The sequence below is a fragment of the Somniosus microcephalus genome, chromosome 12 (assembly GCF_052327205.1).
Source record: "Somniosus microcephalus isolate GS21.2 chromosome 12, FLI_Smic_1.0, whole genome shotgun sequence".
Lineage (NCBI taxonomy): Eukaryota > Metazoa > Chordata > Chondrichthyes > Squaliformes > Somniosidae > Somniosus > Somniosus microcephalus.
In genome coordinates this window covers 46,423,897-46,439,588 of record NC_140998.1, presented here as the reverse complement: position 1 = coordinate 46,439,588, position 15,692 = coordinate 46,423,897, and the positions used below count along the sequence as shown (strand labels likewise).

At 45.1% G+C, this 15,692-nt stretch overlaps 1 protein-coding gene across 2 annotated transcripts in view; it reads right to left on the bottom strand.

Moving 5' to 3' along the window:
• The window catches only part of prima1 (proline rich membrane anchor 1), a 243,588-nt gene that overhangs the window by 141,180 nt on the left and 86,716 nt on the right, over nt 1-15,692 (bottom strand). For both annotated transcript variants that reach the window (XM_086002786.1, XM_086002787.1), the window contains exon 3: nt 2,377-2,506. In XM_086002786.1, the coding sequence (XP_085858912.1) occupies nt 2,377-2,506 (130 nt within the window). The remainder of the gene's footprint in view (nt 1-2,376; nt 2,507-15,692) is intronic.

Below are 15,692 nucleotides of genomic sequence, written 5' to 3'. Positions count from 1 at the left end.
GCATAATAATGCACAGGTAAATTGCATACACCTTTCAAACATCTCGGATGTTGGCTTTTTCCAATCACTACCAACTTTAACTTGTGTGTGCCTGCAGCATTGGCACACCCAAGAACAGTCAACCTGTCCTTAGCATCCTTAAAACCTGCTGGTGCACTCTCATCAGCCGTTGCTAATGTTTTTCTAGGAACGTAGCGCCAGAACAGAGCTGTTTCATCAGCATTGTAAATTTGTTCAGGACCGAGGTTTTCATCCGATATTATTTTTGCAAACTCATCTATGTAATTTTCAGCTGCTTCATGATCAGCAGAAGCTTTTTCACCACAGATTTTCAGATATTTTATACCATGACGCTTCTTAAATTTATGCAGCCAACCTTCTGAATATTCACACTCAACTTCAATGTTCAGTTCTTCATGGTATATTCTAGCTTGCTTCATGACCATCAAACCAGTCAGTGGCACACGTTCACCTCTGCGTTGTCGAATCCACTCAATCAGCACACGGTCAAGATCTTCATTTTTTGCCCTATGCAATGTTTTCCTAATTTTCATTAGTTTATGGTCATCACTGTCAGTGTAAAATTTCAACAACTTGTCTTTCTGTTTCTTTAAGTCATATACGGTGGTACTTCCCACACCATATTCTTCAGTAAGATGTCGCACAGACACACCACGATCAAGCTTCTGCAATAACTCCACTTTCTGCGATATCGATAATGAGCGATGCTTCCTTCTCTGCTTCTCACTGTTACCCATTGGGGTATCTGCAGCTCTTTTTAGCATTTTCACAAATTGTTAAAAGCCAGCAAATATCTAAGAGAGCAGCAAATATCTAAGAGAGCTGCAAATATCTAAGAGAGCTGCAAATATCTAAGAGAGCAGCAAATATCTAAGAGAGCAGCAAATAGCAGCAAATATCTAAGAGAGCAGCAAATATCACACAGAGCAGCATAACACCTGCGTGGGTCAAGCATCGGCAGCGTCGGGTCATGCTTTGCGCCACTTTCGGCTTTCAGAGGTTTTCTGGTTTCGGATGTGCGGATAAAGGCTGGTACACTATCTCTTATCCGAAATGGGGTGGGGGTCGGCAGGGGTGGGGTACGGCGGGGGGGGTTGGGGGTCGGTGGGGGTCGGGTTCGGCTGGGGGTGGGGATCGGCGGGGGTCGTGGTCGTGCGCATTTCGGTTTTCAGAAGTCATGCTTTGCTCCACTTTCGGCTTTCAGAGGTTTTCTGGTTTCGGATGTGCGGATAAAGGCTGGTACACTTACGCTGAGCGATTTCAGTTTTCAGAAGTGCGGAAAAATGCTACACTATCCCTTATCCGGCTAGGCCTGTAAGTCGTGCGCCACTCTGGTCATGTTGTGCGCACGACTTACGCTGACCGAAAAAACCTTTGGTTTTTAGAGGGTTTCGGTTTTCGGAAGTCCGGATAAAGGGTAGTCTACCTGTACTAATCCATTTATTTTAAATGGGTTAATGCCCGAATAAAATAGCGGGGAGAGTAATTTCAGGAGTTAGTATCTCACGGTGCAGTTATTCTGCAGTACCTATCACATGATGCTGCCATTCTTCTTGTGAAAAATTAGTAGCTGTTATAACTTTAAGAGGACCATTTTGCAAAGCTTCATTGCCGCTGGACTTGAACACAGTGACAGGGCTTTAACACTGTTGCTCTGATTCTCCAACCTGTGCTCACAGATAGTGCTGGGAGCTCAGCCTCGTGAAATGAAGCCTTATACGTAAGTTATACAAAACTACCCACACAGTCACCACATGACAATAATCCACCACCAACAAGATACTGAAAATATCTCACAAATTTGAAATACTTTCATCAAGTTATTGGTTACAGTGAGGCTCATTCTTATAAAAATCCACTCCATTTCTAACCAAAAAGATGTATAACCATCAGGGCACTGCAATAATCTCCCACCAGCAAAAGTATCCCCATTGAATAACTGATTAACACATACGATATATACTATAATAAAATTAAAAGCACTGCGATGGAGTTAAAGGCAGCAGTTGTTCAATGTCGCGATGTCTCAAGTAGCGATCATAAACTGTTCAGGTTTTGCTCTTCTGGTTTATGAACTGTGACATAAAAATGTTACCCACAAAATCCCTATTCTATACTTTCTCCTTAACACTGCATAATAAGCGGACGTGACTATATTATGGTAACTGTAAAATCCACAGTGCAGATATATCAGGTCTAACTATAAGTTATTATCGTTTACAAAGGCTACGTTGTGGTTTGGTTTTTATGCAAGTTACCTGGTGAAACAACAAGGAAGACAAAGTCACAAAATAAACCAACAGAACACTTACATAAGTCAAATTGGTCCATAGAATGTGAAAAATGTAAGCTTACCTTTTTATTGCTTTGTAGCAGATAATTACAGCTAGCACCAGGAAAGCAAGCGTTGCACAGCCCACTGCAATTAAAATGACCATGTCCGTCCACCAGGGTTTTAACGGGGGATAATCTGTTGGTTTTACCGCTATAACAAAAAAGATAAAACATATTGGAGTATTTTTTGTACACTGTGAATTCACACTCGTGATAAGCAATGTTCCAATCAGTCTGGTGCAAAATGTTGGGAAAAAAAACAACGAGCATCACATCTCTCCCAACTCACAACATTTGAGAGCAATGAATATACAATTTCCCAAGATGGCCACAGATCGGTTACTGCCAGGTTTTATTATTACTGCTATTTTACCACAATTTGAACGACATTGTTGTACAGTCCAACTATGAAGCAATCATTAGTAGATTTTTTTTTTGCAAAGGCTTTTTCCCCCCCCCCGGACTTTTTCTTTTGATTTTGGTTGCAGTTTCACTGTGTAATATTGTTTATGCAGTGGCTAACATGTTTGCATGGAATTCTTTTAATAAAGTCGTTAACTTGTTTAATTATTTTAAATGGGTTAATGATTTCATTGTGTAGAATGGGCCTATACTCTCTGGAGTTTAGAAGAATGAGAGGTGATCTCATTGAAACATACAAGATTCTGAGGGGGATTGACAGGGTAGATGCTGAGAGGTTGTTTCCCCTGGCTGGAGTGTCTAGAACTAGGGGGCATAGTCTCAGGATAAGGGATCGGCTGTTTAAGACTGAGATGAAGAGGAATTTCTTCACTCAGAGGGCTGTGCACCTTTGGAATTCTCTGCCCCAGAGGTCTGTGGATGCTCAGTCGTCGAGTATATTCAAGGCTGAGATCGATAGATATTTGGACTCTAGGGAAATCAAGGGATATGGAGATTGGGCGGGAAAGTGGAGTTGAGGTCGATGATCAGCCATGATCTTATTGAAAGGCGCAGCAGGCTCGAGGGGCAGTATGGCCTACTCCTGCTCCAATTTCTTATGTTCTTATGTTCATTAAAACACTAAACAGAAGAATTTCAACGTTTAAAGGCAAATGGCATGATTGCAGAAACTGGCTGGCAGGAATTTCTGTGCTCAAGTGAGGGAGCTGAATTAACATGCAAAATTGAAATAATACAATTGTTGAAGCACTCTGAATTAAAAGTAAAATTTCTCTGGAAGTCAATTCATTTCCTTTGGACTGTAAGGCTCAGTACCTCCTCCAGACTAGCGCTCACAATGTCATCAACACTCACTGATTAATGAAAATCTAAATCAACAGCTTAACGTTTAGTTTGAAGATATTTTTCCGTATGTATGACACTGCCTGTAAAACCATATTGTTGTAGGATCTACTGTTACTAGATTATAAGTAAAAGTTCATCTTACTGTATTAATTTAGGCACCAGGTTAAGGGTCTTGACCTGACATGTCTTGTTAGGTTATACAGTCAAAATTTGTCACATGATTAGGCACAGTTAAAGCAACCAAGCTGCTTCCACTTCACAGTAGCCACACAGGAATTTTGAAACTGGTTAAACGACAGTCACAAAACATCACCCCATGTTAGTATTCTAGAATGTCCTGTCCACAAAAAGCAGGACAAATCCGATCCGGCCAATTACTGCCCCATCAGCTTACTCTCAATCATCAGCACAGTGATGGAAGGTGTCATCGACAGTGCTATCAAGCGGCACTTACTCACCAATAACCTGCTCGCCGATGCTCAGGTTGGGTTCTGCCAGGACCGCTCAGCTCCAGACCTCATTACAGCCTTGGCCCAAACATGGACAAAAGAGCTGAATTCCAGAGGTGAGGTGAGAGTGACTGCACTTGACATCAAGGCAGCATTTGACTGAGTGTGGCATCAAGGAGCCCTAGTAAAACTGAAGTCAATGGGAATCAGAGGGAAAACTCTCCACTGGCTGGTGTCATACCTAGCACAAAGGAAGATGGTTGTAGTTGTTGGTGGTCAATCATCTCAGCCCCAGGTCATCGCTGCAGGAGATCCTCAGGGCAGTGTCCTAGGCCCAACCATCTTCAGCTGCTTCATCAATGACCTTCCCTCCATCATAAGGTCAGAAGTGGGGATGTTCGCTGATGATTGCACGGTGTTCAGTTCCATTCACAACTCCTCAGAATATTAAGCAGTCCATGCCCGCATGCAGCAAGACCTGGATGACATTCAGGCTTGGGTTGATAAGTGGCAGGTAACATTCGCACCACAAAAGTGCCAGGCAATGACTATCTCCAACAAGCGAGAGTCTAACCACCGCTCCTTGACATTCAACGGCATTACCATCACCGAATCCCCCACCATCAACATCCTGGGGGTCACCATTGATCAGAAACTCAACTGGACCAGCCACATAAATACTGTGGCTACAAGAGCAGGTCAAAGGCTGGGTATTCTGTGGCGAGTGTCTCACCTCCAGTCTCCACAAAGCCTTTCCACCATCTACAAGGCACAAGTCAGGAGTGTGATGGAATACTCTCCACTTGCCTGGATGAGTGCAGCTCCAACAACACTCAAGAGGCTCAACACCATCCAGGACAAAGCAACCCGCTTGATTGGCACCCCATCCATCACCTTAAACATTCACACCCTGCACCACCAGCGCACCATGGCTGCAGTGTGTACCATCTACAAGATGCACTGCAGCAACTCGCCAAGGCTCCTTCGGCAGCACCTCCCAAACCCGCGACCTCTACCACCTAGAAGGACAAGGGCAGCAGGTGCATGGAAACACCATCACCTCCAAGTTCCCCTCCAAGTCACACACCATCCTGACCTGGAAATATATCGCCGATCCTTCATCGATACTGGGTCAAAATCCTGGAACTCCCTCCCTAACAGCACTGTGGGAGTACCTTCACCACACGGACTGCTGCGGTTTAAGGCGGCGACTCAGCACCACCTTCTCAAGGGCAATTAGGGATGGGCAATAAATGCTGGCCTTCCCAGCGACGCCCACATCCCAGGAACGAATAAAAATAAATTATCCTCTTCTCTCTCCCATTTGTCTCTGTCATTTTTTTAGTGCAAAGTTTAGACATTGGAAAATATTAATCTTCATATGATGTGGATCAAAGACTCAAAGTGAATAATATTTGATTGGCTTGAGGCCTTTTAGTTGCGCAGGTGCTCCTGGGACATAATTGCCAAATTTTAAACCTGCTGACAACTGAAATCAGAAATACTGCTGAGTATACGATTGTTGCAACATGTGAAAAGCATACATACTTGTGCAGGAGTCTACGGTTGAAGTGAAATTTTAATTATTCATTTGATTCTTAACTAGTACAGATGGTGAAGCTTCTTTCTTTAACGTACCAAAGAACCTCCAATAAAGATTGATGTACAATGAAGAATTCTTCAGAATGATGCCTTTCTGTACATTAAATTTTAAACTTAATTATTATAAGCTTATTTTAGAAATGTGTTACACATATCTTAAATATAACATATCTTATTCCTAGCCTCAGGCCCTTTATATGTATAATAATCCGCATTCAAAAATTCCAGATCAAATAATAGATTTTATTTTAAAATGTTGTAGACTCAAAAAGATTGATAAGAACCAATTTCTAACCACAACATTCATACACCAGATTGCTGCCTAAAATGTATTACTAACATCAGGTTAAGGTAATGGCATTAAGTCACTTGTGACCTGACTCTTCAAAATGTGAAGGTAATTTCTTAAATGTAAAATAAGTGCATGAATGGCACATGCTGAACTCTTCTGGCATACAGCACACGTATGCCCTCTCCACGTCTTTACGAGGCTGCACATTGAGTTTGCAGTCAGCTCGCTGATCTTTTCTGAAAACCATTAGTCAGGCCATCAAAACCGAGATACAGAAAATAGTTGTGCTGCATGACAGAATTAGGAAACCAACTGCTAAAATGTAAATTCTGGAAAAGTTATCGCAGAAGTAAAATTGCATAAGAAATAAATTGGAACATTGCCAAAATCAGAAGGAAGAGTTAAATGAGAAGAAACCTTTCAGTCAATGACTATAAAAAAAAATTAAATTATTGTAAACTTATCAAGGTTATTAATGCAAAATAAGTTGAAATTTAAAATGTTATAATTAACTGGTCTGATTCCTTGCACCTCACAAATCTCAGAAGCAGCAAGCACAATATCATGCACATCTAGCAACAATCTCAAAATCAAATTGGAGCAGAAGGATCCAATCTCTGCCTAATAATGAATCTGATGTTTCTGACACTTACAGGGATAATATTTGTACATCATTCGCATTATTGAGTCAATGGTCCAGTCATCTGCCAAAAATCTTTATTGCAGTGTTTTAGTCAAATCTTGTTTTATTGAGAGCAAGGACCTATGAATTCCTATAGTGCTGAATGAGGGAAAATGCCTTCATCTGGATAGCTGAATCAGTGATACAGCATAACATTTAATAGTGTAATAGTCATCGCAAGAATCCTCCTCAATCGCCTTCTCCCAGTGGCTGAAGAGCTCCTCCCAGAGTTGCAATGCGATTCCGCTCACTAAGGGGCACAATGGACATGATCTTCACCGCGCGTCAACTACAAGAGAAATGCAGGGAACAGCACCAACCGCTGTACATGGCCTTCTTTGACCTCACAAAGGCCTTCAACACCGTCAACCATGAGGGATTATGGAGTGTCCTCCTCAAATTCGGCTGCCCTCAAAAGTTTGTCACCATCCTCCGCCTGCTTCACGACGACTTGCAAGCCGTGATCCTGACCAACGGATCCACCACAGACCCAATTCACATACAGACCGGGGTCAAGCAAGGCTGTGTCATCGCACCAATGCTCCATCTCACCCTCAGTAAGCTCCCCGCTGGAGTGGAGCTAAACTACAGAACAAACGGGAAACTGTTCAACCTCCGTCGCCTCCAGTCCAGATCCAAAGTCGTCCCATCCTCTGTCATCGAATTACAGTATGCAGCCGACGCTTGCGTCTGTGCACACTCTAAGACCGAACTCCAAACCATCGTCAACACCTTCACCGAAGCGTACGAGAGCATGGGCCTTACACTAAACATCCATAAGCCAAAAGTCCTCTACCAACCTGCCCCCGCCACACAGTACTGCTCCCAGATTATCAAAATCCATGACGAGGCCTTGGACAACGTGGACCACTTTCCATACCTCAGGAGCCTACTGTCAATAAGGGCAGACGTCGATGACGAAGTCCAACACCGCCTTCAGCGTGCCAGTGCAGCCTTTGGTCGCCTGAGGAAGAGAGTGTTTGAAGACCAGGACCTCAAACCCAGCACCAACCTCATGGTCTACAGAGCAGCAGTGATACCCGCCCTCTTGTATGCTTCAGAGACATGGACCATTTACAGCAGGCACCTCAAAGCACTGGAGAGGTACCACCAACGCTGCCTCCGCAAGATCCTGCAAATCCACTGGCAGGATAGGCGCACCAATGTCAGTGTTCTCGCTCAGGCCAACATCCCCAGCATTGAAGCTTTGACCACGCTCAATCAGCTCCAATGGACGGGTCACATTGTCCGCATGCCCGATACAAGACTCCAAAAACAAGCGCTCTACTCGGAGCTCCGACACGGCAAGAGAGCCCCAGGTGGGCACAGGAAACACTTCAAGGACACCCTCAAAGCCTCCTTGAAAAAAGTGCAACATCCCCACCGACACCTGGGAATCCCTGGCCCAAGACTGCACAAAGTGGAGGAGAAACATCCGGGAAGGCGCCGAACACCTCCAGTCTCTTCGCCAGGAGCAAGCAGAAGCCAAGCGCAAACAATGGAAGGAGTGCACGTCTACCCAAGCACCTCAGAAAAGTGCGAAAATAATAGGGTAATAATAGTGGGGGATTTCAACTTCCCCAATATAAATTGGGATAGTCAGAGTGTGAAAGGCTTAGAGGGTGCAGAATTCTTAAAGTGCATCCAGGAGAGCTTTTTGAGCCAACATGTAGAAAGTCCTACAAGAGAGGGGGCGATACTGGACCTAATTCTGGGGAATGTAGCCGGGCAAGTGGTGGAAGTGTCAGTAGGAGAGCATTTTGGCGATAGTGACCATAATTCGGTGAGATTTAAGGTGGTCATGGAAAAAGACAAAGACGGCCCGGAAATAAGGGTTCTAAATTGGGGGAAGGCCGATTTTAATATGATAAGGCAGGATCTGGCCAAAGTGGACTGGGAGCAGCTACTTATAGGAAAATCCACATCAAGACAGTGGGAGACTTTCAGAAGGGAAATAGAGAGAGTACAATGCCAACATGTTCCTGTAAAGGTCAAGGGTGGGACCAACAAGCAAAGGGAACCTTGGATGACAAGGGATATACAAAAATGCATTAGAAATAAAAGGGGGGCTTTTGGCAGTTACAAAAGACTAAAGACGGAAGAAGCCCTAGAGGAGTATAAAAAGTGCAGGGGCATACTTAAAAAAGAAATTAGGAGGGCGAGGAGGGGCCATGAAATAACACTGGCGAGCAAAATAAAGGAAAATCCTAAGATGTTTTATAAGTATATTAAGGGCAAGAGGATAACCAGGGAAAGGGTAGGGCCCATTAGGGACCAAAGTGGCAAGCTGTGTGTAGAGCCAGATGATGTAGGCGGGGTTTTAAATGAATTTTTTGCATCTGTGTTCACTATGGAGAGAGACGATGCAGACATAGAAATCGGGCAAGGGGACTGTGACATACTTGAACATATTAGCATCGAGAGGGAGGAGGTGCTAGCGGTTTTAGCAGGCCAAAAAGTGGATAAATCCCCAGGCCCGGACGAGATGTATCCCAGGCTGCTGTGGGAGGCAAAGGAGGAGATTGCAGGGGCTCTGACACAAATTATCAGAACCTCTCTGGCCACAGGGGATGTACCAGAGGACTGGAGAACAGCTAATGTAGTACCACTATACAAGAAGGGTAGCAGGGATAAACCAGGGAATTACAGGCCAGTGAGCCTAACATCTGTGGTAGGGAAATTATTGGAAAAAATTCTGAGGGACAAAATTAATCTCCACTTGGAGAGGCAAGGATTAATCGGGGATAGTCAGCATGGCTTTGTCAAGGGTAAATCATGTCTGACAAATCTGATTGAATTTTTCGAGGGGGTGACTAGGGGGGTGGATGAGGGAAATGCTGTGGATGTGGTTTACATGGACTTCAGTAAAGCTTTTGACAAAGTCCCGCATAGGAGACTGGTCAAGAAGGTAAGAGCCCATGGGATCCAGGGTGTCTTGGCGCGTTGGATCCTAAACTGGCTGAGTGGCAGGAGGCAGAGGGTGATGGTCGAAGGATGCTTTTGTGACTGGAAGCCTGTGTCCAGTGGGGTACCTCAGGGATCGGTGCTGGGTCCCTTGTTGTTTGTGATCTACATAAATGATTTGGATGAGAATGTAAAAGGTATGATCAGTAAGTTCGCAGATGACACGAAAATTGGTGGGGTGGTAAATTGCGAGGAGGAAAGCCTCAGGCTACAGGACGATATAAACGGGTTGGTCAGATGGGCGGAAAAGTGGCAAATGGAATTTAACCCTGAAAAGTGCGAGGTGATGCATTTTGGACGGACAAATAAGGCAAGGGAATACACAATGAGTGGTAGGACCCTAGGAAGTACAGAGGGTCAGAGGGACCTTGGTGTACATGTACATAGATCTCTGAAGGCAGCGGAACAGGTAAATAAGGTGGTTAAAAAGGCATATGGGATACTTGCCTTCATTAGCCGAGGCATAGAATATAAGAGCAGGGAGGTTATGATGGAGCTGTACAAAACGCTGGTGAGGCCACAGCTGGAGTACTGTGTGCAGTTCTGGTCGCCTCACTATAGGAAGGATGTGATTGCTTTGGAGAGGGTGCAGAGAAGATTCACCAGGATGTTACCTGGGATGGAGCGCCTCAGCTATGAAGAAAGACTAAACAGGCTGGGGTTGTTTTCCTTGGAGCAAAGAAGGCTGAGGGGGGACCTGATTGAGGTGTACAAAATGATGAGGGGCATAGATAGGGTAGATAAAGAGGAACTTTTCCCCTTAGTAGGGGGGTCAATAACAAGGGGGCATAGATTCAGGGTAAGGGGCAGGAGATTTAGAGGGGATTTGAGGAGGAACTTTTTCACCCAGAGGGTGGTTGGAATCTGGAACTCACTGCCTGAAAGGGTGGTAGAGGCAGGAACCCTCACAACATTCAAGAAGCATTTGGATGAGCACTTGAAATGCCATTGCATACAAGGCTATGGACCAAATGCTGGAAAATGGGATTAGACAGGACAGGGGTGGATGGGCGGCGCGGACACGATGGGCCGAAGGGCCTCTTTCTGTGCTGTAAAACTCTATGACTCTATGACTCTATGACCCCAACCGCCCGCCCCTTCAACCACGGACTGCCCCACCTGTGATAGAGACTGTAGGTCCCGCATTGGACTCATCAGTCACCTGAGAACTCATTTTTAGTGTGGAAGCAAGCCATCCTCGGTTCTGAGGGACTGCCTAAGAAGAGAAGAATAACGTGCATACATTACAGCACATAGGTTACCTGAGTGGGATCTAAGACAAAGTGAAAACCTAAAGTAACTCACATTAAGCGATTTGTAATTTCGTCAAAAATACTTAGATGTTGTTAACTTCAGATCATCTCAGGTTTATTTAAAAAATGCATGGCCTGTTCCTTTAAAAATAGCACAGTGCAAGCATTGAGCAATAAATGTCCCTTGGTGCATATAAACTGCTATTTTACCCATCTCACTGAAGGCATTCCTACTTCAGTGACAGCGAGCGAGTGACTGCCATTTGTTGCTGAAGCGACAGCAAAAAAAATATCATTTAAGAGTTTAAAAAAACTGCCAGCAGATGTACTTGAGGTGGCAGGTTCATTTTTCTAATACAGTATGCCTCTGAAAATTGGGAGGGTTTTTTAAAGGGCGGGCAATCCGCTCCACCAGATTACCACCCAGGCGGTGAGGGTGAAAATGACCACCCTTATTGTTTTAGATAGTTAACACACAACACAACTCAACAAAGGGGAGTTCGGGGCTAACTATCAGCAACAACAACAACTTGTATTTATATAGTGCCTTTAACATAGTAAAACATCCCAAGGCGCTTCACTGGAGTATTATAAGACAAAAAAAGAAATTTGACACCAAGCCACATAAGGAGAAATTAGGGCAGGTGACCAAAAGCTTCATCAAAGATGTAGGTTTTAAGGGGTGTCTTAAAGGAGGAAAGAGAGGTAGAGAGGCAGAGAGGTTTAGGGAGGGAATTCCAGAGCTTAGGGCCAATGCAACAGAAGGCACGGCCACCAATGGTTGAGCGATTATAATCAGGGATGCTCAAGAGGGCAGAATAAGAGGAGCGCAGATATCTCGGGGGGTTGTGGGGCTGAAGGAGATTACAGAGATAGGGAGGGGCGAGGCCATGGAAGGATTTAAAATGAAGGATGAGAATTTTAAAATCGAGGTGTTGCTTAACCGGGAGCCAATGTAGGTCAGCGAGCACAGGGGTGATGGGTGAACGGGACTTGGTTCGAGTTAGGACACGGGCAGCCAAGTTTTGGATGACCTCAAGTTTACGTGGGGCAGAATGTGGGAGGCCAGCCGGGAGTGCATTGGAATAGTCAAGTCTCGAGGTAATAAAGGCATGGATGAGAGTTTCAGCAGCAGATGAGCTGAGGTAAGGGCAGAGACAGGCAATGTTATGGAGGTGGAAATAGGCGGTCTTAATTATGCTGCGGACACGTGTATCATTTTTAGGAAAGCTTGTGTAGTGTCTGTGGTGTATGTAACCGTTCCACCTTTAAGAGAACTATTTTAAGAGATGCACTACTTTATCTTGGCTGCTGTATACTGTAATACCGGTGGTGACCACACCGGTATATAAGTGCTGTGTAATGATTTATTGGGCAGTTCAGCCTGACCTTCGACTAGTAAAGACCTGTTGAATTTATTCTTGTGGTCTGTGTGCAGTGATTCTTATTAACAATAACTAGAACACACAGACTTAACAGTGTCCGAGGATCAATAATACTCAGACTGCAGGAGAACAATAAAACAGGTATTTACTGAAGAGAGAGTAATTCAAGACTGAAATACAGAAGCCTGCTATGGCTTTATATACAGGGGTGGTCACTGCCGGTACTCCAGTATAGAATCAGTTCTTCTCTTAAAGGCACATACGCAACAATTCCTCCCCTTTTAGATAAACAGTACATAACATTCATTTAACAACTAAATAATAACTAATTACAATTACAATTTTCTCTGTACTATATACATCAACTGAAATAATCATTTATAAGTTCAGTCTTTGAGGAGGCTTCCTGATCCTGACTGGATAGTGCCTTTCTTGAGTATCCTGTTCTTGCAGCGGAGTTGATTCTGGCTCATTGTCATCGGTTGGTTCGTCAGCTTCCAATACCACTGCTTCTGAGGTAGACGCAATCTGTACTTCGGGTTGATTACCAGGTGCACCTGCTCGTGGTATGGGTTTGGCTTGTTCCTGTGACTCTAGAATCTGGTCAGCATGGCGTCTCACGATGCTCTCTCCAACGTCCACTGTGTACATTAGTGGTCCCTGCTGTGTGCATATCATTCCTGGCTGCCATTTTTCTGTTCGGTAGTCACGGGCCAAGACTGGTTGCCCTATCTTGAAGCTCCTGGTTGGCTTCTCATTTATGTGCTGGAATTGCTTATCCTCAACATCTCGTCTTATGTTTGGTTTGAGCAAATCCAGGCGACATCTTAGCCTTCGGTTGAAGAACATTATGGCTGGAGCTTGGTTGGTGACTGCATGTGTCGCATTCCGGTAAGCAAACAAGAAATTATCCACCTTGTGTTGTAGTGGTATGTCGTCATTATGCATTGCCTTTATGGCCTTTTTAAAGGTCTGAACAAACCTCTCAGCCAATCCATTTGTGGCTGGATGATATGGGGCAGATGTGTAATGCTTCACCCCATTATTCCTCAGAAACCTCCGGAAATCCTCTGACACAAACTGTGGCCCATTGTCGGAGCAAATCTGTTCTGGCAAGCCATTCCTGACGAAGATGGTTCGTAGGACTGCAATAGTTTTCTCCGTGGTGGTGGAGGACATTTTGATGACCTCTGGCCATTTCGAATGGGCGTCCACAGCGATTAGGAACATTGAGTCCATAAATGGACCAGCAAAATCAATGTGTACCCGTTGCCATGGAGATGAGGGCCACTCCCATGGATGTAGCAGGGCCTGTGGTGGAGCGTTTTGGACCTTCTGGCATCCTGTGCATCTCTTGGTCATATCCTCGATTTCTTTATCGATTCCCGGCCACCACACAAACGCCCTGGCTAGGCTCTTCATTTTTACCCCTCCCAGATGACCCTCATGAAGCTCATTGAGCACCCTATCTCTCAACTTGGGTGGAATTACCACTCGGGATCCACACATCAAGGTCCCCCGGCACACTGACAGCTGTTCTCTCCTTGGTGAGAATGCTGGCAACAGTGAGTCGCCATGTGCTGGCCATCCCTTCACCGTCAAATCATAGACCCGAGAGAGTGTCGGGTCATTTCGGGTTTCCTTCTCTATACTTGAGTTTGTAACAGGTAGACATTCGACTATGGTCGCATGGAATATCTCAACAGGGTCCACTGCAGGTGCTTCCTCTACCGTAGGCAACGGTAGGCGCGACAGCCCATCAGCGTTTCCATGCTGTTTCGTACTCTTGTACTCTATGTCATACTGATGTGCCCCTAGAAAAAGTGACCATCTTTGCAGCCGTTGCGCCGTCATCACCGGAACGCCCTTCTTTGGGTTAAAAATGGAGACCAGGGGCTGATGATCAGTCAGTAGGGTGAATTTCTACCCGTGCAGATAGTGATTGAACTTCTTCACCCCCCACACCAGGCTGAGGGCCTCCCTGTCAATCTGGGCATAGTTACACTCGGCTGAGGTTAACGAGCGCGATGCAAAGGCTATTGGCCTCTCTGAACCGTCAGGGAATTTGTTTGACAGCACCGCTCCGATGCCGTAGGGAGACGCATCACATGCTAACCGGATCGGTAGTGTTGGATTGTAGTGGGCCAATACTTCTTTTGAAGTGATTAGGCATTTACATTTCTGAAAGGCACGCTTACACTCATCACTCCATTTCCATGTTACTCCAGTTTGCAGTAGGGCGTTCAGTGGGTGCAGAATTGTGGATAAATTCAGCAAGAACTTATGGTAGTAGTTCACCAACCCGAGGAACGACCTCAGTTGCGACACATTTTCCGGTGCTGGAGCCTTGACTACAGCCTCAATCTTGTCCGGCGACTTATGCAACCCTTCCTCATCAATTATGTGGCCACAATACAAGATTTGTCTCCTGAAGAACTCGCATTTGGGGTGGTTGGCTCGTAGCCCATATTCCTGTAATCTCGTGAGCACCTGCTCCAGGTTGGCAAGGTGTTCACTGTCATTTTCGCCCGTAACCAGGATGTCGTCCAAATAACACTGGGTCCCCGGGATCCCTTGCAGGACTTGTTAAATCGCCCTCTGCCAAATAGCCAGGGCTGATGCTACCCCGAATACCAGTCGATTGTACTGGTAAAGGCCTTTGTGAGTGTTTATCGTGAGGTATTTCCTAGACGCCTCTTCCACCTCCATTTGTAGATATGCTTGGGCCAGATCAATCTTTGTAAAGCGTTTCCCTCCAGATAGTGAGGCGAAAATATCTTCTATCCGTGGAAGTGGATATTGTACTGTGTGCAGGACTGGGTTCAGAGTTACCTTGAAGTCCCCACAGATGCGAACCTTCTTCGGTTCTCCAGGCGTGCTGCTCAATGATTTCTTCATTACAGGAATGATGGGTGTGGCCCACTCGCTCCAGTCCACCTTAGACAGCACACCCGAACGCTCCAGACTCTCCAGCTTTGCTTCAACGGCTGGGCGGATCGTGTAAGGTACCGGTCTGGCCTTAAAAATTTTTGGGGTTGCGTTATCTTCGATTTTTATCGTTGCCGTTACTCCTTTTAGAGTCCCAAGTCCTTGTTGGAACACCTCTTTCGTGTCAGTTAGAATTTTTGACAGTCGTCCAGGTGTGACGTCATCATCCTTTTTATCAGTCACAATTAGCGCCTGAATGGAATGCCAATCCAATTGTATTTTTCGGATCCATTCACGTCCCAATAATGGTGGTGTTGTCTGTGTGTTGATAGAGACACTGAAGGCAGGAGTTGGTTTGATAGGTGGTTACTAAACAAAGTCTGGAGGGGAACTAACGGATACAACACAATACTCAGGCTTATATAGCCCGAGTGGCCATTACCGGCATTACAGTACACATGGGGCTCTTAAAGGCACATACACTACAATTCCTCCCCTTTTAGCTAACCAGTACAT